The sequence below is a fragment of the Mrakia frigida genome (assembly GCF_051309035.1).
Source record: "Mrakia frigida strain ATCC 22029 unplaced genomic scaffold BDY24scaffold_4, whole genome shotgun sequence".
In the NCBI taxonomy this organism is placed as follows: Eukaryota; Fungi; Basidiomycota; class Tremellomycetes; order Cystofilobasidiales; family Mrakiaceae; genus Mrakia; species Mrakia frigida.
In genome coordinates, this window is record NW_027481277.1 from 903,086 (window position 1) to 925,246 (window position 22,161).

A 22,161-nucleotide genomic window follows, 5' to 3' on the forward strand; every position below is an offset into this window, starting at 1 on the left:
GCGCGTCCGATTGCGTCCGACTCGAAGCTCGAAGGGGAAGTTTTCGGTATCATTCCTCACAAACGACGCGTCGCTTTCATTTTTCGACGTCTCTCGTCCACCAGCTGGACAGAAATGCCCCCAGCGTCCCGTCTCACAAATTAATCTATGAGCGACAGCCGCAAATTCGTCTGCTCGCTGCTTGATTCGACCCAACGAGGCGAAGGGAATCGCGTCGCGTCGACTCGACGTGAACCCTTCGCCGTCTGTGCTCACTTTCCGACTCGAGGGTCTCCAGGTGAGAGTCTGTGGAGCTAGCTCTGACGAGAAAAAAGAATCCCAAACTGTAAAACTTTGAACGCACTTCAACCTCTCCCCCAACAGCTCATCCACCCTCTTCGTCCCAATCCCCCTCCCTCCCCCTCCCTCCCAATTGCTCCAAAGACCTCCAGAACGCTCATCACAACATCCGCAAACTCCCTCTCATCTTTCAGCCTCGGTAGGATCCGTTTTCTCTGCTGATAACGAGCTCGGGGTTCATTCCTCATCCTCTGCGTCGGGAGGGAAAAGAAATCGAGAGCAACGACGACGAAGAGCCGCAGGACGAGGCTCGCTCCGGGGGAGAGTTGTGGGATGTTGAGGTCGAGTAGGAAGTGAGAAAGGAGAAGAAAGTTGTACGTTAGCGAGCGAGAGTCGGAGGTGGGTTGAAGGAGGAGGAGGGAGAGGTTTGGAGGAGGAGCCATGGCTTCGTCGATTCGGGTTTCGAGGGCTATGCCAGTGTTGCTTCTGAAGGAGGAGGTGGGTGTTGGGCAGCAAGAGTGAGCGAGCTGCGACCAAGCCAGACTGCTTAGTCCAGTAATGAGGTAAGACGACCACGCGTGCTGACGGATCCGGTGCTGGCTGGCCCTTTCTCGACCGTTCGCTTCGCTTCGGTTGGGTCGTGTCAAGTCATTTATAATCTGAAAAGAAACAGATGGTTTACACCTCGTCGGGGTAGAGCATGACTGAGAAAAAGAGAGAAGAGAACGAGTCAGCGAGGAGACGGGACGAAGAGGGAGGAAAGGAAGGGAAGTCGACTCACGCTCAGGTCGAACCTTCTCGTCGAACTGCTCAGGAGTCAAGAGTCCAAGGGCGACGGTAGCCTCCTTGAGGGTGGTTCCCTCCTTGTGAGCCTGCAGATCGAAGGTGAAAGAAGGAGCGAGTTAGCGTCAAAAAGCAACGAGGAAATAAAAGGGAAGACGCGTCGAGACTGACCTTCTTCGCACACTTGGCGACGTCTGAGGGAAACGACGAGTTGAAAAAGGGTCAGTAACGGTCGGAAGGCGGGGTAGAAAGAGAGGAGGGACTCACTATCGTATCCAAGAACGGAGTTGAGGATGGTAGCGAGCATGAGAGACTCGTTGAGGATGGTCTCGATCCTCTTCTCGTTGGCCTCGATTCCGACCACACAGTTCTTGGTGAAGGACCTAGCTCCGTCGGAGAGGAGTCGGATAGACTGGAGGAGGTTCTTGATCAAGACCGGCTTGAAGACGTTGAGCTGAGACGGAGAGAGGACGGAAAAAGGGACGCGTCGAGGGAAAGGCAGAAGAAACGATCAGCCTCAGCTCGTTCTCAGCCTTCCAGGAGCTTCTCGTCCTTCGACGACGACTGTGTGGATCACAGAAGGGTTGTCAACTCACCTCGAACTGTCCGTACGATCCAGCGATGGAGATGGTGGTGTTGTTTCCCATGACCTGGCAAGCGACCATGGTCAAAGCCTCGCACTGAGTAGGGTTGACCTTTCCGGGCATGATGGAAGATCCAGGCTCGTTCTCGGGGAGAGAGAGCTCTCCGAGACCACATCGAGGTCCGGAAGCGAGGTATCGGATGTCGTTGGCGATCTTCATGAACGAGACGGCGATAGTGTTGAGAGCTCCGGAAGCCTCGACGATGGCGTCGTGGGCGGCGAGGGCCTCGAACTAGATTGGTAGCAAATGGGGAGTGAAGAAAGAAGGAGTCAGCTGGAAGGAGGGGAAGAATGAGAGAGGGAAGAAGAAGACGACGCGAAAGAAGAGGAAGCGATACGAACCTTGTTGGGAGCAGTCTTGAACTCGTATCCAGTGATGTTGGAGATCTCGGCGGCGACTTTGACGTCGAATCCGACCTTGGTGTTCAATCCCTACAGAACCAAAGGAAGATCGACAAGTCAGGATCAACGCGTTCGAGTTCGAGCTTCGAGCTCCCTCCTTTCCTCGACCCAACCAGCTCCGCCCCCCACCCAACCTATCCCGATCCTCTCTTTCTCTACGTCGAACAACGCAGAAACAAGGCTTCTACTCACAGTTCCAACAGCGGTTCCTCCTTGTGCGAGCAAGCTCAGCCTGGGAATGACATCCTCGACTCGAGCGATGGCATTGGTGAGCTGCTGCACGTAACCGGAGAACTCCTGTCCGAGGGTAAGAGGAGTAGCGTCCTGGAGATGGGTTCGACCGATCTTGATGATGTCCTTGAAGGACTCTCGCTTGACCTCCATGGCGTCTCGGAGCTCGTGAAGGGCGGGGAGGAGCTGAGCGTTGAGCTCGGTGATGGCGGCGACGTGCATGGCGGTGGGGAAGCTGCAAGAGAGAGGAAGATGGAGGAGGTGAGCTTGTGAAGGTAGGAGAGCAGGGGATAGTTACGAGAGTTGAGTTGAAAGATGGAGGAAGGGAGAGAGGGAGGAGGGAAGAACGAACGTGTCGTTGGAGGATTGGGACATGTTGCAGTGATCGTTAGGGTGAACGGGAGTCTTGGATCCGAGCTCTCCGCCGAGGAGCTGAATGGCTCGGTTGGAGATGACCTGAACGAGCAGCGAAGCAGAGGAAGAGACGAGTCAGAGAAGAGCGAAGGTTGAGCTCAACGAAGGGGAGAAGGACGGGTTAAGTCGGACAAACCTCGTTGACGTTCATGTTGGTCTGAGTTCCAGATCCAGTCTGGAAGACGACGAGAGGGAACTCATCGATGAGCTTACCGCTGATGACCTGTCGGAGGGGAGGGAACGGAAGACGAAGGAAGAGACGGAGGAAGGAAGGAAAGGTCAGCGAGCTCGTTCACCTCCTTCTTTTCCATCTTCCTCTCCTTCCCACGAACTCCTCAGATCGCGACAACTGCTCACATCATCGGCGGCCTCCTGGATAGCCTTAGAAACAGTAGGGTCAAGTCCTGAAGATTACAAAAGCAAGCACGGGTGAGCTTAAGCGGAAAGAAGGTGTCATCTCCTTCCTCTCTCCTCTCTCGTTGGACTTACCGTAGATCTCGTTGACTCGAGCAGCGGCCTTCTTCAAAACTCCAAAAGCCTTGATGAGAGGAGGAGGCATCCTCTCGGTCTCTCCTCCGATATCGAAGTTCATGAGAGACCTCTGAGTCTGAGCTCCCCAGAGTCGGTGGGAGGGAACCTCGAGAGGTCCAAAAGTGTCCTTCTCGGTTCGGAATGAGGGAGCAGACTGGAGAGAAGGAGGAAAGACGATCAGCCTCAACTCTTCAGATACGTAAGAGGTTCAAGAGGAAGAGCTCACCATAGTTGAAGAGATTGAAAGAGCTCGAAGAGAGGCGGTTGGGAGGATTGAAGTTCGGGGGAGCTGAGGAGGAAAAGAGGAGGGGAAGAGAGAGCTCGTTGAGCTCGTGTCCTTGAGAGGAGCGAAAAAACGGTTACTCACGCTTCGAAGAGCAGGGATAGTTCGAGCGAGCATGAGACTGGAAGAGAAGAACAAGAAAAGTCTAGCAGGTGGTTGAGAGGGAAGGAGTCCCTCGGGTTTCGTCTGCTTTGGCGATTTCAGCCCAAGGCTTCGGAGAAGGAAGCGAAAGCTCACCTCCCTCCGTACTGTCATCTTCTGTCCCCTCGCCACAAAGATAGACGCGTCCTCTCGCTCCCTCGATGACTTGGGATCCATCGGAAACAGGTCAACAACTCGATAAGGCAGTCGTTGCTCGAATCAAGCTCAGGGATCAAAGGGAAAACGAGCTCGCAATGTGCCTTCACCTCCAGCTCTTCCTCCCACCTCCTCCCTTTCTCGACCCATCAAAGGGAACCACCGCCATCTCGCCCTTCACTCTCTCGTCTCGCCTTCACCGAGATGGTAACCATGTCGCTGATGTACTCTCGAGTACTTGAACCGAAGCTCGTAGCTTTCCTCAGCTCTTATCCATCAACCATCACCTTCGCTCTCCTCCCCGGTTCTTGCCTCCCTCTCACCATGGTTCGCCCAACAGCCTACGACCGCTCCACTTCCACCACCACCACCACCCCGCTTCCCACTCCATCCCTTCCACCCATCTCAATCTGTCCCTCATCGCCCAAACGTCCCTCTCCCCTCCGCCAGACCTTCCTCCCTCAAGCAGCCTTCGCCTCCTCAGCTCCCTTCGACCCTCTCGCTGCTGGAAAGGCTGAAGCCAGGAGGATCCTAACGGGGAAGATGTGGAGTTGGAACATGGTGATGGAGAGGAACGAAGCTCTTTTGACTGGGTGCGTTCTACTCTCTTCTCCTGCTCCTCGTCGTGCGTCGTCCGACTCGCTTCGTTCCCCTCTCCTCTCGCCAGGTTGGGTACTGATTGGTTATCCTCATTATGTACAAGGCAGTCCTCCTCCTTCCAATCTGGGGTACAAGAGAGATCGAAACGGCGAACCCATCGTCAGGAAATCGACGTCGCTTGAGTTTGACGACGCGTGCTGCAGGAGCAGCGGTGCCGAGGGAGGTGAGAGTGAAGGAGGGTTGGGAGATAGGAGAGGAAGGCGATTGGGTGCATGTTTGAGTAAGGAGGAAGAGGAAGAAGAAGTGGAGATTTGGTTGGGAGGCCAGAGAGAGGTTGGAGTTGGGTTGGGTGTGAGTCGCGTCTTCCCTTTCTTTCCTTCCTTTCTGTCGTGCGAATCTGACTGACTCATCCTATGTGCAGTCGTCGTCTCCGTAATTTATGGTTGGTTCAGTTTTGTAATCCTATGACGATAACGCCTCAGCTTCCTGGGTCGAAGATGCGACGCGTCGCGTCGTCCAAAACTTCTGATCAGCCGCCTTGACTCTCCCTTCGGGACTTTAGGCCATCGACCAATCCAATCTAATCTGTACACAGTCCAGACCTTTCGGGAGAGATCAAGCTCAAAGTTCACACGTTTCGACCTCCCCCTTCACCTTCGCCTCTCACTCCACCTCGTGAGACCACTTTTTTCTCTTTTTTCCCAAAAGCCCCGACGCCCTCCACCCGACCGAGAGACAGACAAAAGACTTGAGTTTGCAATCTATCCTCGACGAGCCCCCGATTCAGCTCTAAGAGAAAAACCTTCGTCTGCAAGACACTTCTAGAAGTTTGGTCGAGCTCGATTTTGGGGGTCTCTCCAAACCACCATCTCGCCCTTTTTCTCTCCAGCCAACGACGAACAGCGATGAAGCAATCCCCCCCCACCTCTACTATTCCCTTCCCAACGTTGAAGAAGGGTCGAAAACTACTACCTCACTCGCTTTCTTTGCCCACTTTCCCTTCGCTCTCCCTCGAGTTCGACGCGAGCTCAACCTCCTCCTCCTCCTCCTCCTCTCCCTCCTCGCCCACCTCTCCCAAACGTCCCTCCCCCCTTCGTCAAACTTCTCTCCCCGAGGGAGATCTGGCGTCCTCCGAACCTTCCGGGAGCGAGGACTCGAGGCAAGCCATGACGGATTCTCTATGGTTTTGGAGGACCGTTCTGAGCAGGAACGAAAGCCTTCGGTTCAGTCGTCAGAAGAAGACGAGGTCGCCTGTTTGTAGCGCTGAGTCTGTGGACCCACCATCTCGTGAGAGAATTTTTTGTCATCGCTCTTGTCTTCCCTGAGCTCGAGCTGATTGCACATTTCTTCCTTGCAGTTCTCGATCTTCCCGTATGGGGAACGAGAGGAGAGCGACTCCCGTCCTCGAGCTCGACGTCGCCTCGAAGAGGATCTCTCCCTTTGATTCCGTCGAGTCCGACGAGGGAGTCACCGCCTAGGGAGGTGAGAGTGAAGGAAGGGTGGGAACTGGGAGTTGAGAGGAGAATCAGGAGGTACAGGGTCTGTTTAGATGGGTTTCTTTGAGTGAGTCTCGTCTTTCTCTGTGGTTCTGAGAGACGTCTGGTTTGCTGACCCAGATGTTGGTTGTCATTCGAATCTAGGCTAGATTTTGCTTGTTTGTGCGCCCTCGCTGCTTTATAAAAGATCTGTTGTTGGGCTGTTGTCGAGAAAGAAGAGGAAAGGGAGGTGGTTTGCGACCGACGCGACTCGGAGGTAAGATCAGCAGGACGGTATGAGGAAGTGGAATGAGAGTTCTGGCACAGCGGAGAGCAGTAAACCATAGAGCCGAGCTGAGGAGGTAGCGATAGCTTGCAGAGGACGGGAAAGGGAGAGAGAAGGATCATGGATCGTGAAGTCGCGTCGTGGGCGAAGGTCGTTACAGTTGGAGGGACGTGGTGGGAAGCTGTGAAAGAGGGAGAAGCCGAGGTAAGATCTGTATCCCTTCGATACGAGAAGGTAGAGGCGGACTCACAGTGGATGTGGTAGGACAGAGAGACGTTCAGCTCGACGCGACCGGGTTCGAAGGCCTGCGAGAAGGAAGAGAACTTGAGTCAGCGAGCGGAAAAGGAAGAGACAATATCAGAACTCACTTCTGAAGGAACTTGATCTTCATCTTGGACCAGTCTCGAGCAGTGACCAGCTTTTCCTTCGCGAGGCTGCACATCTCCTTCGAACTGACCCTGACCTCCAGCTTCACGACTGCATCCCAATCCGCCTTCCATTCCTTGTGATGGGAGTCAATCGCTTCGAGCCAAGAGGAGACCCTGGAGGTCACCGTCGAGGTACATCGGAGGATAACGCTCAGAGGCGGGAGAGGAAGGTTGAGGCTCTCCTCCTCTTCCCAGATCCCCTCCTCGTCGTCCGTCGCACGTCGCAGAGGACCGCTAGGAACGACGTCGACGAACGCCATACTCCTGAGACGGCCTAGCCTCAACCCATCAACCGAACCCTACTCAAGATGGTGCGGCCTCGTACGCTGGCTGTAAGAGAGGGCTCGTAGCTCGACCTCCGACTCGGAAGAGAGGTAGAAGGTTGAGATAGCCGTGTTTCCTTTCCCATCGCTCCTAGTCGTCCGTGATGGTGAGACATCGGACGACGAGGAAGTCGGGAGAAGAAACTCTGTCCATGTTGTCGATGTGGTCGAAGTATCTATCGTACGGGAGGACGATGAAATGGAAGGCTTCGATTCGGGAGAGAGAGAGGAAGGGAGTGACCCTGGGTTGAGGATCGATCTGCAGGAGGATCGAGATGTAAAAAGTCAGCGATGGATAGAAGAAGGGCAAGTAGAAAAACTCACTCGTTTGCAGAAAAGCCTCTGAAGTCGGTAGACTCCCTGGATGCGAACGTCTCGATAGAGGAGAGGGGAGGAGAGCTCGAGGAAGGCGAGGGAGACCCTAGCGACCTTGACGAGAGTTGACAGATCGCAGAATCGAAGGATGTGAAGTTTGATCTCGATTGGAACGTAGAAGGGAAGAGGTTCGAAGGAGAAAGTGGGAGTAAGGGAGGACATGGAGGAGCTGAGGGAACGGAGGAGGAAGATGTGGTTGAGGGGAGAGTCGCTTCCTTCTCTCTCCTCAACTTCCACCCTCTCAACCGAAGAAAACTTCCTGTTCACCCCACTTCGACCTTTCTGTCTCATCTAGGAAGCAAGGAGCATCTAACGGAACCTCCCGAATGGTCTTTTGTAAGTTTTCACGTCCACTGAACCGCTCGAAGCATCGGTCTCCTCTTGAGCTCGAGCTGACCAAACTCTCCTTCCCTCCTTTCCCTCGTCCAATCTTCCCTTCTATAGGTCTCAAGCACTTCATTCCTCTCCTCATTCTTCCCTACCCAACAGCAGCTCCTCTTTTCGTTGGACTTTACCTCGTGTCCGTCTTCTTGAGCGTCAAACCCTGGTTCGTTCGAGCTCACCACCTCCTTCCCTCCTCCCTCCCTTCGCGCTCTTCGTCGTGCTTTCTCCAGTGTCCCGAAGCTGACGCTGGGCTTCTCTCTTTGCTTTCATCATCTCAGCGTCTACTGCACGGCTCTCTTATCAGTTCTCTTTACATCGACGTGCTACACCCACCTCTCGAACCTCCCGACTTCCTTCTCCTCCCCACCACCCTCCTCCGTCTCGGATCCGCAACATCTCCCTTCCAACGCTTCCTCCTCCATACCTTCCCTTGTTTCCCTCCTCACTCCTCCTTCAACCCTCCAAAACTTCACTCAACTCCCAACCTCAAACCTCTCCCTAACAACTCCGGATCCGATCCGCTGTTGGTGCGATCTCAATCACCTTCGCCTCTTCGACCCAGTCCTCGTCGGATACCGTCGTCGCGACGAGATCTTCAAGGCCGAGGACGAGAGGGAGAAGCTAGGAGCCGATGCTGAGGAGGCTAGTCATCGCGAGATGGAGTTGAAGGAGGCGGAACAGAGGCAGAAGGACGCCGACGAGGAGGCGAAGCTACCCAAATCGTGGTCTCGTCAAATCGGAGGACTCTTCGTTCACCCTTGGGTCAACTCAAGCTACTCGTGGGCTCGCTCGAAGATGGTCAACAAGTCTTCGTCCTCGACGTCGTCTTCCAAGATCGTCGCTTCACCACCGCCTCCTCCAGCAGCGAGATGGGACGCGGAGAAGAGTCGTTTGGACCTGAGGACGCGCGGAGGGGAGGGAGCCGGAGTGGGATGGATCTTGGACTTTGGGTGGGGCAGAGGAGAGTCCGTGGTGAAGGAGGATATGGAGCGTGCTAGGATAAGGAGGAGAGGGGGGATTGTTGCGGCGAAGAAGGAGTGAGGGTCGACGGGCGGCCGGGAGAGCGAGGGAGGGACGACGCAGGTGGTCGTTTAGTCTTTTCATAGGGTACGTTACGAAGTTATGACTTGCTTACGACCCTGTACAGAGCCTGTTCGACACGGAAAGACTGAGAAAGAGAAGATTCCGTTCCGCACACGACCACAATTAAGGCGCAGAGCTCGCGTCCGAACGTCCTCCTCCCCTTCCTCCTCCACTTTCGTCTCCTTACCCTTCAGCCTTGAAGTTCGAGTAGCCCGAGCCTTTGAATCAACGCCCATCTCTGACTCTCTAGACTTAAAAGTCGCGTCGATTATTTGGGTGACAAACGAGAAAGCGCAGGGCTCCTTATCGCCCACCGAGCACACGAGCTCTCCCTTCCTCTTCCCTCTTTCAACCACATCCTTCCCTTTCCACATTCGCTCCTCCTCATAACAAACTACCCCAAAAAGGGAATGAACACCTTTTCCTCCACCAACGAATCTACTGACCTCCTCCTAGGAAACGAAGATCATACTCGTGAGTTCCTCGTCCCTTCTTTCTCGACCTTTCTCGACTCGCCTTCCTCCGACTCTCCTTCTCGCCATCCCAAACCGAAGGCTGATTCTTGCTCTTTCCCTTGCTCATGGATCACAGTTAAAACTATCTATTACTCGGTTCCACCCGCTTCCGTCCGTCCTAAAGATCTCTTTCGAGGACTCTCGCCTTTTGAGCCTCCCGTGCCATCGCGAGCTTGGTTGCTCGTCGAACCTATCCTGACTTATTTCAAGGTGAGTGCGAGGGTGTTCTGCTCGGATTTGGTCCTCTTGGATCGGGGAAGAAGGATGGGATAGGGGTGGAGGCTTATCGCTCCCAGGGAGTGGCGGAGAGAGGGGGATGGAAGAAGGGAGGGAGGGGAGGGGAGGGAGGACGCAACCCGTCAGCCCTCGAGCTTCGAGCTCAACGTCCTCATCAGAAGTCTCAGAGCAAAACTTTCATTGTCTGTGATAACCGCTCTAAAGTCACCTCGAATCTCGAGTTTTTCCACTTTTCCTTCCAACCTTCCATCCCTTCCTCTTCCTGTCCCTCGCGAAGACGACGCCGACCTTCTCTCCTTCTCTCGCCCCTTTCTCCTCAGTCCTGTTCGAGGAGGACTGACTTCGCCTTTTTTCTTTTCTTTCTTCTATCAGCTCTACACTCCTCCCGACTCTACCTACGGACGGTACCTCATCCCTCCTCTTCCAGAGGAGGAATACCTCGACTCCTCCTCGCTCGTCGAAACCACCCAGAGAAGGATCTTCACGGACGCTGTCGGTGGATCCGAGAACGTCTCGCTCACTCAAGAGGAAGTCGAGAGTGGAAGAGGGAGGAGCTGGGTCTACTGGAAGAGCTGGGAGCTGGAGGATAGAAAGGGGAAGATCGGAGAGGGTGTCGACCTCCTCGTCGTTCATGGTGCGTCTGCTCGTCGCTCCTCTTCTTTCTTACGCTCGAGCTGACTCGTCTTCTTGCTTCTCTCAGGTATCGGAGACTACGGTACTCGATGGTCTATCCACATCGGAAAGTTCATCTCTCAAGGATTCCGTGTGATCGCTCCAGATTTGCCCGCTGTGAGTTTCACCCTTTCCTTTTTCCCCTCCCTCCCCTTCCCCTCCCCCCCCCCTCTCTCGAGGACTCCCTTCTCCTCTTCTGATATACACCGCGTCTCGTGGCTGGGATTCTCTCGATTAGCTTCGGAGGGTCTTGAGCAGAGCAGGGACAGATCGATAGGAACCGAACACCTCGAAACGTACCCTCCGTATCGTCGTCCCCTCCTCCCGCTTCAAACATCAGAGGCTAACGGCCGAACACCGTTCTTCCTCTCCCTCCATCGTCGTCCCCTCCTTAGCATGGACACAGCTCGGAAATTCACTGCTACGTTCCTTCGATCCATCACCTCACGGAATCGATCCGTCTCGTTATCGCCGACGTTGCTGAGCTCGATGCGTCGAAGGGAAGGGAGAAGGCGAAGAAGATGTTCATCTCGGGAGCCTCTCTCGGAGCTTTCGTTGGGTGAGCTCAATCGTTTCATCGTTCCTTTCAAACTCTCGCTGACGATGCTTCGATCTGTTTTCTCTCAGCCTCTCCTACCTGCTCGACTACCCTCCCGCCGACCCTCGCAACCCAAAAATCGAAGGCGCCTTCTTCATGTGCCCCTTGATCACCATCTCAGCAGCTTCCCGACCCTCCAAGACGATCGAGAACATCGCCCGAGTCCTCGAACCCATCGCCGGCCGACTCCCCGTCGCCCAGGCTCAGCGAGGAAAGGGACACGTTGATCGTGAGCTCGACCTTTCCCCCTTCCTCCTCTTCTACCTTTCCACAAATCTGACCGAAACTGCTTCGCTTCTTCTTTTCTACGGCAGCCCGAGTCGAGATCTCTTTCCTCCTCAACCCTCAGACCTACCACGGACCTCTGAGGATCTCAACAGGGATGGAGATTTCTCGAGCCGTCGTCGCCCTCGAGCGTCGAGCTCCCGAGATCACCGTGCCGTTCAAGGTCATCCACGGGAAGCAGGATCGGATCACCAGTCCTGAGGGGTCGCAGGAGTGGTTCTCGAGGTGCATGAGCAAGGATCAGACGGTTGAGCTTTGGGATGGCTACGAGGTGAGTCTCTGAAACGACTCTCCTAGTGACTTTCGCTTCGTTCTCTTCGCTGACCCTCGTTCTCTTTTTCTCTTTTTCCTCTCCTCGCTCTAGCACGTCATGAACAAGGTCGGATACGACAAGGAGGACGACGAGCCTAGGCAGCGCGTGCTCAACTCGTGGTTCGACTGGGTCGCTGCTCGAGTTTGAGCTCGTGTCTCTCTCTCAGGCTCTCACGTTCGACGCGTTCATCGCTCGCTCCGTCCGTCCGTCTGCCTTTTTCCTTCTTCCTTCTTTGAACGACTTTCCCCATCTCTTCTTCTCTTTTTATCACTTTCCCTGCTTGCTGGGCACTACTGCTGGGACTTCCTAGATCTCCTCCTGCTCGTTTCGTTTCGTTTCGTTGTCTTTGCGTGCGCGTGTGTGTTTCGGGCTTTCGTTCTTCCTTTTTGTAGTCTTGAACTTGCTTCCCTTCTGTCACTACTGTATCAACCCCCCTCACCACGAACCTAAACACACCCTACCGCTTCGCTTTGTTCAGCTTCGAACAGGAACGCTTCCACAGTCTCGTCCTTCTCCCTTTGTTTCTCGTCACGAACCCCTTTAGATTGCATCTCCTTTTTCTCGAACTATTACGACTTTCTCTCTTTTTTGACTACTAGGATGCGATCTCTGTTTTCAACGGTTGAGAAGAAAATAACAAATGTTGTGAAGGTGGGGGAGTGAAGAGTGGATCGAATTCGAGAGCTCACCGATTCTTGCCTTCCTTTGCTTTCTCTCCCCCCCACCATCCCTCCTTCCCCTTCCCTTTCTCTTTCTACTCGACCCACCCACCCATCAGGCCAGCCCAGCCCCAAACCTCGCAAACCCATGAGCTCCTCAACAGCACCCACCCTGCTCCCTCTCCCTCCGTACCCTTCCCATCCCTTCACTTCCGACTCGTCCCTTCACCTCCTCTTCGACCGCTCCCTCCTCCCTTCCTCCGTCATCGCCGACTTACCAGAGCAGTACCACGTACGTTAGCAATATCTTACTACATCTCCAGCTCTTGCTTTCTAATCTCTTTCCAAAATCCACCTTCCAAAGATCCGACCCCTCGCCACGACGGACGTCACTCGAGGTCACATCCAACTCTTGTCCATCCTCAGCGTCGCACCGGAACTTTCTCAACAGCAGTACGATGAGATCGTGGAGGATATGTTGGTGAGAGGGAGGAGAGGGGGTTACTATCCTACGGGTGAGTGGCGAAGGAGAGGTGAGCTCGAAACAACGAAGGCTGAACCAACCTTCTTCCTCCGTTTCGTTTCGTTTCGTTTGAAGTGATCGTGTCGAGAGAAACGGATCAGATCGTTGCGACGGGAACGCTGTTGGTCGAGAGGAAGTTTATTCGAGGTAAGTTCTCCTTCCCTTTCCCTTGAATCGTTGACCTTGCGATCAAAGGCGAAGGAGGAACGTGTTTGGACTAAACATTCACCCCGTCTCCTTCGTTTTCCCTCTCCTTCGTTTGCAGGCGGTGGACTCGTAGGCCACATCGAAGACATCGCCGTCTCCTCCTCCGCTCAAGGACGCAAACTCGGTCTGAGGATCATTCAAGCCTTGGTCGGGATCAGCGAAGGAACCGGGTGTTACAAGACGATTCTGGATTGCAACAGGGACAACATTGGTCGGTGGTCACTCCTTTCGAGTTCCTGTTTCAGTTCTATTGGAGAAACGCGAAAAGCTGACCTCATTTCGACTCTTTTTTAGCCTTCTACGAGAAGTGTGGGTTCGCTCAGAAGGAGTACGAGATGGTTCGTCTCTCTCTCTCTCTCGAGTCCCTTCCTTCCTTCGCGTCCCTCTCTCTCTCTCTTTCGCTTACCTCTGCTCCCTTCCTCGTTGTTTCGTTATCAGGCCAAATACGCACCCGCCTCGGGAGTCAACCACCCAGCTCCAGCGACGTTCATTCCTGTGCCGGACGGGAAGAAGGGGAACTCAGATTACCTTTCTCCGAACCTCTAATCTAGATCCCTCTCTCTCCCTTCTCTCTTGCTTTTTTTGTTACCTTTGCTTAGTCGCTCTCGCTGCATAATCTTCTCTGGACACTTTTTTCTCGCTTAGCATTCTTTCCGGTGCTCTTTTTCACCTTGCGTCGCACCCTCTCGACGCGCTTCTCCGAGTCTCTCTCTCTCTCTCTCTCTCTACATCTCTACTTTACTTACTTACTCAACTCTGGACTCAACTCACAGCATTCAATGATCAATCCCTCGGTAAACTCACTCGCTTCAAGCACTCGTTATTAAAGAAAACAAAGCCAAAAAAAGCAACCTCAAAGCCCTCAAGCCCAACCCCTCCTCCCTCCCTCTCAAAACTCCTCCACCCCATCCCCCTCCACCTCCCCCTCGCTCTCCTCCCCTGCAGCCCCTTCCCCAACCTCCTCCTCCTCCCTCTCCGTAAAAAAAAACAACCTCGAAACGTCCTGATCGGCTTCTTCGACCCTCTCTTCATCGTCCACCTCCGGCGCGTCCGTCAGGGAGAGGATGTTTCGCATCGACCGGGTCAGGGAGGGTGGGTTGAAGGGGAGGAGGGAGAGCGAGGGGAGGGAGGCTGATGAAACGATCCGAGGGGAGAGGTTTAGTTAGTTGGGGGTTGAGGGAGAGAGAGAGAGGGGAGAGAGATAAAACGAACCAGGGTACGACGCTGGAATCTCGAGATGCCGAAGGAGAGGGATCAGTTGGGTCGTGAGCGTTTCGCGCGAGATTTGACCTGAGGAACGAAGAGTTTTCCGACGAGCTTCGAGTTAGTTTTTGAGAACGACAAGGGAAGAAGGCTCCCGAAAGACACTCACCACCTCCACCCATCCCCAACCCGAGCTTCGCACACCAGCTGGCGATGTCGTCGACGTTGGTTTCGTTCGCTCGTTGCTTCTTGGCCGAGTCGAACCAGTCGGGTTTGTACATCTTTTGACCTTTCCTGGTGGGAGGGGAAAGAGGGGTTTGAGAGGTATCAGGGAGAGAAGGAAAGGAAAGGAAGAGAGGGAGAGAAGGAGGACGAGACGCGACGAAAACGAACCTCTCCACAGGCGAAGGGAGTCCAGCGAGCAGGCCTCGGACGGTGAGGTTGAAGGCGTAGGCGATGGAGATTTTGGAGGATTGCCACTGACGATCCAAAGGGGAAACAAGAACGTCAGCGAAAGAAAACAGGAAAGGGAAGGGAGAGAGACGCAGGACGACGAACCAAATCCTCATCCGTCTTCATCGCATCACTCCCACTCAAAGCCTCGATCGAATCAAAGCACTCGTCGATGTCCCCGCAGAAGAGAGGGTAGTTCTGATGGAGGTAGAGGTTGTAGAGCGACGTATCGACGGGGGCGTCGAGGAAGAGGGTCTGGAGAAACGACGAAACGAAATCGAGACGCGTCGAGGGAAAGGGAAGGGAGGTCAGCTCGACTTTGAGAGAAAGAGAAAGAGAGAGTATGTTACTCACCTCAACATCGACCTTCGAGATCCTCTTCTGATGATGAGCGAGATGATCCGGAAGAGGGATGGTTTCGACAGATTCGGGAGCTTCGTCCTCGTCCTCCTCTCCTTTCGGGTCGGGATCTCCCCATCCTGAGAGATAGAGACGAGCCAGTAAGCGTTTATGTCGAGAAGGATACCGATAAGTAGAGGAGCTCACTCTTGTTGTATAGCACCTTCCCCAAAGCATGAAACAGCGCCAAACTCTGCTCTCGTCGCGTCACGGCTTCCATCCTGTTTTTCGACGCAAAGCAAACATAGTTCAGCTCCCCCAGTCTCTACCGTCCCAGACCCCCAACCCACTCTCTTTTTCCTATGCTCGTGAGAACGGAAAGAACAAAACTCACAAAGCTTTCAACTCCTTCCCCGCCTGACTCTTCCCTCCCTTCCCACCTCGACTGCCCTTCCCCTTCAACTTCCCTGCTGCACCACCTCCTCCGCCCTTCCCAGAACTCATCTCCACCCTGCAAAGGAACTGTAGAGCGTTGATGGCACTTCGGATATCGCCGTTGGAGGACTGCACGATGAGGTCGATGGCGTCCTTGGGAGGACGACGCGACGAGGAGGTGTGAGTGAGGGAGAGGAGTTTGGTGAGGGATTTGGTGAGGAGGGTGGGAGCTATGGGGTTGAAGCTGAGAGAACGAAGTAGGAGATTCGGTGAGGAGGAAGTGGGTTCAGTTTGGGAGAGGGGGAAGGGAAGGGAAGGGGAAGACGAGACGAGACGCGACGACGAAACGAAAAAAAAGGGAAAGGAAAGGACTCACTTGACGACTCTCGTGTATGGTCCCTCACTCAACTCCAACCCCAACACAGCTCTTAAGTCCCACCCGTCATCTCTCCTATGATCCATCCAACTCTCGCCAGCTTTCCCTCCATCTCCAGGATCGGTAACAACCACGACGAGCGGCGACGACGAGGGAGTCCAGAAGGTTGCGAACTCGAGGAGAGCTGCTTGGAAGGCTTGACGGGTCCCAGAGTGAGAGATGTTGGGGAGATCGTCGAGGAGGAGGAGTTTGCGAGTTGTCGGTTGGTGGGAGGAAGAAGAAGCGGATTTGGAAGAGAAGGAGAGGGAGGGAGCAGAGGCTCGGGAGAGGAAGGACGTAAAGCGGGAGATGAGGGACTCGGCGCCTGAAAAGCACCCAAACGAGATCAGCTTCAGATTCGGATGCGAGAAGGTAAAGGGTAGAAGATACTCACCGAAACTTCCACCAATGCCATGCTCCTCAGCTCCTTCGACCCACTCGAGAACCTCGAGACCCATTTCCGAAGCGAGAGCCTTGATCGTCGCCGTCTTTCCGACTCCTGAAGGACCAGAGAGAGCGAGGATCCTCTGCAGAAACACAACGCAACACGCTCATCAGTATTGGGTTCGAAAAGAGAGGAGCTGGAGCCCACTCACTCTGTACTTGAGCAGCTTCGAAGGAGGAGCACCGTCGGTCGAATCGTTCACAGGAGGGAAGGCCTCGTTCAACCAGTCTTGGACCTCCTTGACTTTCTTCTTGTGAACTGCTAGCTCGGACTGCAAGACCAGAAACAGCCGTAGTCAGCTTGGAGCCCAATAAAGGAGTTGAGCGAGCGAGACGAACCGAATCTCGAGGAGGATACAAATCCGTCCAGAGCCCTTCCTCCTCCACCTGCTCTCCTCGTCCTCCTGCCAGACCAGCACAAAGCAACGAGCCCTTGATCAGCTTCTACACCTTCTCACCAAACGATATGAGACTCAACCGATCCGAGACTCACTCGACTGACTCTGATCCCTCGCCTTCCCTTTACCCTTCTCCTTCGAAGATGTCGAGGTCGAGCTCACACTCCTCCTCTCCTTCTCCTCCTTCTTCCTCCCCTTCGGCTTGACCTCCTCCACCTCCCCATCCGACCTCACATCCTCCTCATCCGAATCTGACAGTTCGATGACCTCGACTATCTTCCGCTTCTTCGAAGTGTTCGGTTTCGACGACGACGACGACGAAGAAGGAGGGAGGGGACATGCTCGTTTCGAGGGAACGTCCGGGACGGCGAATTTGAACTATACAGACCCAAACCGATGTCTATCAGCATCTACCAGCGCTTCACAAGAAGCTACGTCGAGAGACTTACCGGCTGTAGAGCTCCCAAGGACTTCATCGGCTTCGAGGATTGAGAGGAGGAGGATTGGGAGGAGGAGCTCTCGAAGCTGAGCGTCGTTTGTTTCGGCTTGGTAGGTTTGCTCTTCAGCACAGGGACCTTTTTGGGCTTGGAGGAGGGTTTGGAAGGGGGGCCCATGGTACTGCGAGAAAAGAAGAGGAGGAGCGAAAGCTCGGGTGGTGGGTGATGAAGGGAAGGAAGCTGAAGAGAGGTGGAGCTGATCAACGGTTTCGAAGGAGGAGCGGACGCGGCTGACTTTCTTTTCTCCCTTTTTCAGAAGCTCAAATCTTCTTCGACTTCGAGCTTCCAGCCCTGTGGAGACTCCCAGAGAAATCCTGACCTCGAAAAGTATCAAAATGAACGAGCTTTCCCTAGCGTCTCTCACCCTACCTCGCCTCGCTCCGTCCTCTCTCTCTCCATCAAAGAAGAAGAAACCTAGACATCGATATGAAACGACTCAAAACTCAAAACTCATAATTCAGCCACTACCCTACTCAACAACCATTACTCCGTCCATCTCCATCTCCTGTTGCTCCTGCTCGAGATCTGTTTCTCAACCCAAACCAAAACGCGTCTCATCAGTCCCTCTTTTCCCTCTCTCTTCCTGCACCCCCAAAGCTCGTGTCCAACTCACCTCTGATAGCCGCCTCAAAATCCAACCCCTCCAACTCCCCTCCCCTCCCGAACCTCTTCTCCAAAAGCACCTCCGCTCGAGGGTTCAGCACCCCGTGCTCGAACGCTTCTCTCAACTCGGGAATCAACTCCTCGGAAGTTTGCTGAGGTTGGGCGTGTTTCTTGTTGGCGAGGAAAGCAAGGTAAGCGAGGGAGTGTTTCGGCTTGGGCAAGACGGGGATGGTTGAAGGAGGAGCGGAGAACCAGAGGAGTTTGTTGGTGGAAGGGTCGCGTTCGAAGAGGCCGGCTGAGGACGATGAAGGAGGAGGAGGAGGAGGTGAAGAGAAAGAGAGGGAGAGAGGAAGAGAAGGGGAGATGTTAAGCTTCGTCGAAAGAGAAAGAGTCGATACGACGAAGGAAACCAAAAAAAAACGCGTCCACTCACCCGTCTCCTCCCCAACCGTATCAAAGTTCGCCACCTGTCCCACCCACCCCGCCCCACCGCTGTTCCCGACCACTGTCCTATCCGCCATCAACCTCCCTCTCTGAGGTCCTCCTCCTCGTCCGTTCTGCTGATACTGCTGCTGCTGAACCGGTCTCTGCTGCTGCTGAACAGGCGTCTGACTTCCTCCCGCTCCTCCGTTGGGAGTTCCTCGGTAGACCTGCTGTTGCTGCTGCTGAGCCTGCTGTTGCTGGTACGCTGCGTTCGCCTTCGCACTCGCCGCTGAAATCTCCGCTGAAGCTGCTGCTGTGAGGGCTGCGATCTGAGCTGCCGTGAGAGGTTGTTGTTGGGGAGGAGGAGCGGCGGGTCGAGCGGGTTGTTGATGGTAGGATGGAGTCGAAGGAAGAGCGGAGTGGGAACCGGTGGGAGTGGCGGTGGTGCTGGTGATGGGGAGAGGAGTTGAAGATCCTGAAGCGACGGAGGGAAGAGCGGAAGGGGGAGGAGGAGGGAGGTACGATCTCGGGGCGACCGATATCGACGACGACGGCGAGGCGTTGTTGGCGGTAGGAAGCCCGTTAGGGAAAACCATAGCGTTCAACCTCTGCTGTTCCTCAATCCTCTTCGCCCTCCGGATCTCCTCCTTCTGCTCGGCCGTCAAAGGAATCGGGGCAGGAGCAGCCTGAGCTTGTTCCTCTGCTCCTCCTTCGTCCCCGTCGTCTGCTCCTCCTCCTCCTCCTCCAGTTCGAACCGTTCCAGCCTCTCCGATCGATCCAGGTCCAGTAACACCTCGGATGAAGGGTGAAACGACTCGGCGGATCTTGATGACGGATTCGAAAGGGTAGACGGCCATGAAGTCGGTTTTTCGAAGCTCGTCTGGGATGCACGAGTTCCAGTTCTTGATTCGGATCATGGTCTTGTCTTTGTCGTTCCAACGGGAGTCGCAGACGTCTGAGAGAAAATCGACCGCAGGGTCAGTTCAGAGCGAGGACGGGAAAGAGAAGGAGGAGAAGAGAACGAACAGAGCGGCCAACCACGGTACCATCCAGGCGGCTTGGGTCGTCCTCGGATCGCCTTGGTGTAGAACTGGCATCCGATCTTCTCGATGATATCCTCCAGAACGTGATCGGCAAATTGAGCTGCGACAGCAAAGAGAACGGAAGTCAGCTCCCTTGTTCTCCTCGACTTTTTGGGACGCGTCGTTTTTCGAAGCGAACTCACCAGTCTTGAAGACCTCGTGCTCGTAAAACGTTCGATCGGCAGGATGGATGGTCTGCTCGGGTCGGAAGTACCAGCAGACGGAGAGACCGACTTTGTCGCTTCTACAAGAGTCAAAGGTCGAACAAGAAAGAGGACGAAAGTCAGCGACTCGTCTGAACGAACGACTCGAAGAGAGGCGGACTGACCCCTTGGGAACGAAGACCTTGAAGATATGACCGATGATAGGTTTCGCAGGATCATCTGGGTTCGAGAGATGGAGGTATTCACCTGCGACGCAACACGCAAGGAGAACAAACAAAGTCAGCGCGTGGTCTCGTCCCTCTCCCTTCTTCTCGCACCTCACGCCTCTTCTGCACTCGACGCTACTCGAAGCTGAGAACGAGAAACTCACCAGGACTGTACGTCACCCCCTTGTAGTACGCCGAGCTCAAGAAATCCCTGTCCTTCGTGTTCAACCTCAAGCTCGTCACGACGAGAGGATCTCCGTTCGGCGTCTCTCCCGTCTTGAGAGGTCGAGCGTTTCCAGGACCGGCGGTGAGAGAAGCGAAGTTGGTAGCTGCGGTGGTTGAGATGGGGTTCGGGGAGGAGAGGGTTTGGTAGAGTCGCTGCGAAGGAAGGGAAAGAACGAAAGGAAGAAGGAGGAAGAGGGTCAGTTCGTTGGACGCTCGACGAGACGAGAGAGGCGAGGCATCGAGAAACAGCCCCAAATCAGTGCTCTGCAAAAAGAGGCTCACCTGCAAAACAAGCACATCCCCGTACTCCTTCGACCCCTCGAGGAAGAACCTCCTCGCCTTCTCGAAGAGACGCGCCATGTCCTTGTCGAAGTCGACGATAGAAGTGTAGACGGAGTGGGCGACTTGGTGCTCGATTCCAGCGAGGGAGAGAGGCCACTACGAGGAGAAGGAGACGGAGGGGAACGATCAGTCTCGGGACGAAACGAGAGGATCGAGACGAAAGCAGACGGAAAGGGGAGAGAGAGAGAGGACTCACGTCGAACGTAAGGAAGTCGTTGTCCGTAGCTTCAGGGATTCGATCGAGCACATCGGCGAGCCGGTATCCACTAAACGAGTCGAAAAGAGAAACAAACGAGACGCGACCAGAAACACAAAGATCAGTCAGGCTCGACATGCTCCTCCCTTCCTGCCGTCCCGAAATCCACTCACGTAGCATCTCTAAACCCCTTCACCCCATTCAGGATCATCTCACACCTCTCCACCCTCCCCTCCGCACCCCCATCCCCGTCCTCCTCCATCCATCCCACCTCCTCGAACCCTTCCAGCTTCTGCAACCCCGAATCCAACATCTGAGCGACGTCTTTACTCCCAACGAGTTTCTCGTCCTGATCATCACTGATGTTCCCTCCTCCTCCTGCACCACCCATTCCGGTTGACGGCCCACCGGAGTCGGAGAAGCCAGAAGGGTAGTACCCTCCTGCTGGGGAACCGAAGTCCATTGGGAGGAGATCCATCGGTGCCGGAGTGGGTTCCGAGAGGTAGGATGGGCTGAGTTGGGCGAGGAGGTCGAGTTGCTGTTGCTGTTGAGAGATCGGAGGTGGAACTTGTGGTTGTTGTGGCAGGTAGTGAAGAGGCGGAGGAGGAAGAGAAGGGAGACGAGCTGGAGCAGCGACGGCTGGAGAAGCTGAGGACGAGGGTTTGGGTTTCGACTTCGCTCCTGCTGATTCGATAGGAGCTCCAGGTGTAGGTTTAGGCTTCTTGGGTTTGGGAGCGTAGACAGCTTCCCTCATAGCAGCAGCTTCCTCTGGTGAGAAGTTGCCCGCTGCGATTTGAGCTGCTAGACGAGCTGCCAGGTCGGCGTTGGAAGGACGTCCGCGTTTCTTCGGGACTCCTCCGTTGGCGTTGAGAGATGCGAGTGATGGACCGGTGGAAGATGAGGCGACGGGAGGGAGGAGGGGACCGGCTGTTGAGGAGGAGGACTGGGGAGGTGGGACGAAGGGACCTGGAGACGCTGGAGGAGGAGGTGGTGCTGAGGAGGAAGAGGGGAGACCGGGAAGGCCTTTGGAGGCTGCGAGGGAAAGAACGAGGTGCTATAGAGAACGAAGAAGGAGAAGAAGGAAAGGTGAGCTCGAGAGGAGAAGGGAGGACAGGGGGAGGGAGAGAGGATGAAGGGAAACGAACGTTGAGCTTCTGTGCGTCGTGAGCGATTGGGCTTCCTTCCTCGTTGTCTGGAGGGAAGAGAAACCGAGTTGAGGTCAGTACATACAGCGAGGCGAGAATGAGAAGAAGGTTCTACTGACAGTACATGGCATTTCGGAATACGAGCTGAAGGAGAAGAAGCGAAGGCAAGGGAGGGAAGGGAGGGAGAGGTGAGCTCAATCGAAGAGAGCTGGCGAAAGGAAGAACGAGCTCACCTGAAGATCCTTGAGGAACGCTTGGACCGAGTTGAATCTTCCAGCAACCAGAGTAGACTGTATGCGTCGAGATGGAGCAGGATCGAAGGGTCAGCCCATCTATCCACGCGGATGGGATGGTTTGAAGGGAGGGAAGGAGAGGAGGAGGCAGAGCTCACGTTGATGTCGTCCAAGCATCGTGGTTCCGGAATGATCTCGTAGTAATCCGCCCAGTCAACTCGATCAGGAAGAGCTCGAAAATCGTAAGAGATGGAACGTCTGAACAAAACAGCGAAAAAGCGAGCGTTAATGGATGGATTCTCGACGGAGGGAGGGAGAGGGCAAGGGAGCTTACTTTCCGTCCTTCTCGTTGAAGAGAGCGGTCATGATGGATTTACACTGTTCCAGCTGAGCAGCAGTGATCGCGGGAGCATCCTTCTTGGGCTTCTTGGGTGGAGCGGTAGACATGGTCGGCGTTGGGAGAGAGAGAGGTCGCGTCTCGAATCAAGAACGAAGGAGTTTGGACTCAACCTCTCCTCGTTTCCCAGATCCC

At 54.8% G+C, this 22,161-nt stretch overlaps 8 protein-coding genes across 8 annotated transcripts; 4 read left to right on the forward strand and 4 right to left on the reverse strand.

Annotated features, from left to right (window-relative positions):
* Positions 1–908: 908 nt before the first annotated feature.
* Positions 909–3,716, reverse strand: FUM1 (fumarase FUM1). Its single transcript, XM_076638953.1, has 13 exons — positions 3,651–3,716; positions 3,510–3,572; positions 3,242–3,437; positions 3,110–3,156; positions 2,889–2,975; positions 2,691–2,794; positions 2,300–2,573; positions 2,048–2,137; positions 1,659–1,937; positions 1,330–1,516; positions 1,234–1,256; positions 1,061–1,151; positions 909–983 (listed from the first exon to the last, which is right to left on the reverse strand). Exons 1-13 carry the CDS (start codon positions 3,681–3,683, stop codon positions 958–960), a joined length of 1,500 nt encoding a protein of 499 aa, XP_076500058.1. The 5' UTR covers positions 3,684–3,716; the 3' UTR covers positions 909–957.
* A 1,613-nt stretch (positions 3,717–5,329) lies between these two features.
* BDY24DRAFT_378629 (uncharacterized protein) lies at positions 5,330–6,160 on the forward strand. Its single transcript, XM_076638954.1, has 2 exons — positions 5,330–5,750; positions 5,821–6,160. Exons 1-2 carry the CDS (start codon positions 5,369–5,371, stop codon positions 6,024–6,026), a joined length of 588 nt encoding a protein of 195 aa, XP_076500059.1. The 5' UTR covers positions 5,330–5,368; the 3' UTR covers positions 6,027–6,160.
* Positions 6,161–7,066: 906 nt separating this feature from the next.
* BDY24DRAFT_412380 (uncharacterized protein) lies at positions 7,067–7,512 on the reverse strand (the record flags this gene model as incomplete). The annotated part of the gene is made up of 2 exons (XM_076643050.1): positions 7,067–7,234; positions 7,300–7,512. 2 exons carry the CDS (start codon positions 7,510–7,512, stop codon positions 7,067–7,069), a joined length of 381 nt encoding a protein of 126 aa, XP_076500060.1.
* Positions 7,513–7,584: 72 nt separating this feature from the next.
* On the forward strand, positions 7,585–8,916 carry BDY24DRAFT_378634 (uncharacterized protein). Its single transcript, XM_076638955.1, has 3 exons — positions 7,585–7,686; positions 7,795–7,897; positions 8,013–8,916. The coding sequence occupies exons 1-3, from the start codon at positions 7,677–7,679 to the stop codon at positions 8,773–8,775; spliced, it is 876 nt and encodes a 291-aa protein (XP_076500061.1). The 5' UTR covers positions 7,585–7,676; the 3' UTR covers positions 8,776–8,916.
* Positions 8,917–8,988: 72 nt separating this feature from the next.
* Positions 8,989–12,056, forward strand: BDY24DRAFT_378642 (lysophospholipase). The gene is made up of 8 exons (XM_076638956.1): positions 8,989–9,291; positions 9,409–9,542; positions 9,942–10,203; positions 10,270–10,358; positions 10,637–10,800; positions 10,869–11,068; positions 11,154–11,395; positions 11,489–12,056. Exons 1-8 carry the CDS (start codon positions 9,228–9,230, stop codon positions 11,582–11,584), a joined length of 1,251 nt encoding a protein of 416 aa, XP_076500062.1. The 5' UTR covers positions 8,989–9,227; the 3' UTR covers positions 11,585–12,056.
* Positions 12,057–12,094: 38 nt separating this feature from the next.
* BDY24DRAFT_378644 (acyl-CoA N-acyltransferase) lies at positions 12,095–13,394 on the forward strand. Its single transcript, XM_076638957.1, has 6 exons — positions 12,095–12,388; positions 12,461–12,611; positions 12,695–12,766; positions 12,885–13,037; positions 13,121–13,164; positions 13,265–13,394. Exons 1-6 carry the CDS (start codon positions 12,245–12,247, stop codon positions 13,370–13,372), a joined length of 672 nt encoding a protein of 223 aa, XP_076500063.1. The 5' UTR covers positions 12,095–12,244; the 3' UTR covers positions 13,373–13,394.
* A 460-nt stretch (positions 13,395–13,854) lies between these two features.
* Positions 13,855–17,127, reverse strand: RAD24 (Rad24p; the record flags this gene model as incomplete). Its single annotated transcript, XM_076643051.1, has 14 exons — positions 13,855–13,957; positions 14,039–14,057; positions 14,199–14,323; positions 14,423–14,508; positions 14,588–14,737; positions 14,837–14,961; positions 15,029–15,102; positions 15,216–15,500; positions 15,633–15,996; positions 16,066–16,198; positions 16,268–16,387; positions 16,455–16,519; positions 16,609–16,891; positions 16,963–17,127. 14 exons carry the CDS (start codon positions 17,125–17,127, stop codon positions 13,855–13,857), a joined length of 2,097 nt encoding a protein of 698 aa, XP_076500064.1.
* A 352-nt stretch (positions 17,128–17,479) lies between these two features.
* Positions 17,480–22,076, reverse strand: BDY24DRAFT_412385 (uncharacterized protein; the record flags this gene model as incomplete). Its single annotated transcript, XM_076643052.1, has 15 exons — positions 17,480–17,535; positions 17,624–17,908; positions 18,047–18,991; positions 19,063–19,179; positions 19,262–19,362; positions 19,447–19,528; positions 19,653–19,866; positions 19,996–20,151; positions 20,252–20,321; positions 20,425–21,305; positions 21,397–21,443; positions 21,516–21,540; positions 21,630–21,686; positions 21,788–21,887; positions 21,964–22,076. 15 exons carry the CDS (start codon positions 22,074–22,076, stop codon positions 17,480–17,482), a joined length of 3,249 nt encoding a protein of 1,082 aa, XP_076500065.1.
* Positions 22,077–22,161: the final 85 nt, after the last annotated feature.

Excerpts from the sequence above, each read along its gene's own strand:
- BDY24DRAFT_378644 (XM_076638957.1), top strand. The coding sequence starts at position 12,245 with ATGAGCTCCTCAACAGCACCCACCCTGCTCCCTCTCCCTCCGTACCCT. Across the intron at positions 12,389-12,460 it reads ACTTACCAGAGCAGTACCAC|ATCCGACCCCTCGCCACGAC; the intron begins GTACGTTAGCAA and ends CACCTTCCAAAG. Across the intron at positions 12,612-12,694 it reads AGGGGGTTACTATCCTACGG|TGATCGTGTCGAGAGAAACG; the intron begins GTGAGTGGCGAA and ends TTTCGTTTGAAG.
- BDY24DRAFT_378629 (XM_076638954.1), top strand. The coding sequence starts at position 5,369 with ATGAAGCAATCCCCCCCCACCTCTACTATTCCCTTCCCAACGTTGAAG. Across the intron at positions 5,751-5,820 it reads GTCTGTGGACCCACCATCTC|TTCTCGATCTTCCCGTATGG; the intron begins GTGAGAGAATTT and ends TCTTCCTTGCAG.
- BDY24DRAFT_378642 (XM_076638956.1), top strand. The coding sequence starts at position 9,228 with ATGAACACCTTTTCCTCCACCAACGAATCTACTGACCTCCTCCTAGGA. Across the intron at positions 10,204-10,269 it reads CGACCTCCTCGTCGTTCATG|GTATCGGAGACTACGGTACT; the intron begins GTGCGTCTGCTC and ends TGCTTCTCTCAG. Across the intron at positions 11,396-11,488 it reads AGCTTTGGGATGGCTACGAG|CACGTCATGAACAAGGTCGG; the intron begins GTGAGTCTCTGA and ends TCCTCGCTCTAG.
- FUM1 (XM_076638953.1), bottom strand. The coding sequence starts at position 3,683 with ATGCTCGCTCGAACTATCCCTGCTCTTCGAAGC. Across the intron at positions 2,138-2,299 it reads GAGGAACCGCTGTTGGAACT|GGATTGAACACCAAGGTCGG; the intron begins GTGAGTAGAAGC and ends TTGGTTCTGTAG. Across the intron at positions 1,152-1,233 it reads TCGCCAAGTGTGCGAAGAAG|GCTCACAAGGAGGGAACCAC; the intron begins GTCAGTCTCGAC and ends TTCGATCTGCAG.
- BDY24DRAFT_378634 (XM_076638955.1), top strand. Across the intron at positions 7,898-8,012 it reads TTCTTGAGCGTCAAACCCTG|CGTCTACTGCACGGCTCTCT; the intron begins GTTCGTTCGAGC and ends TCATCATCTCAG.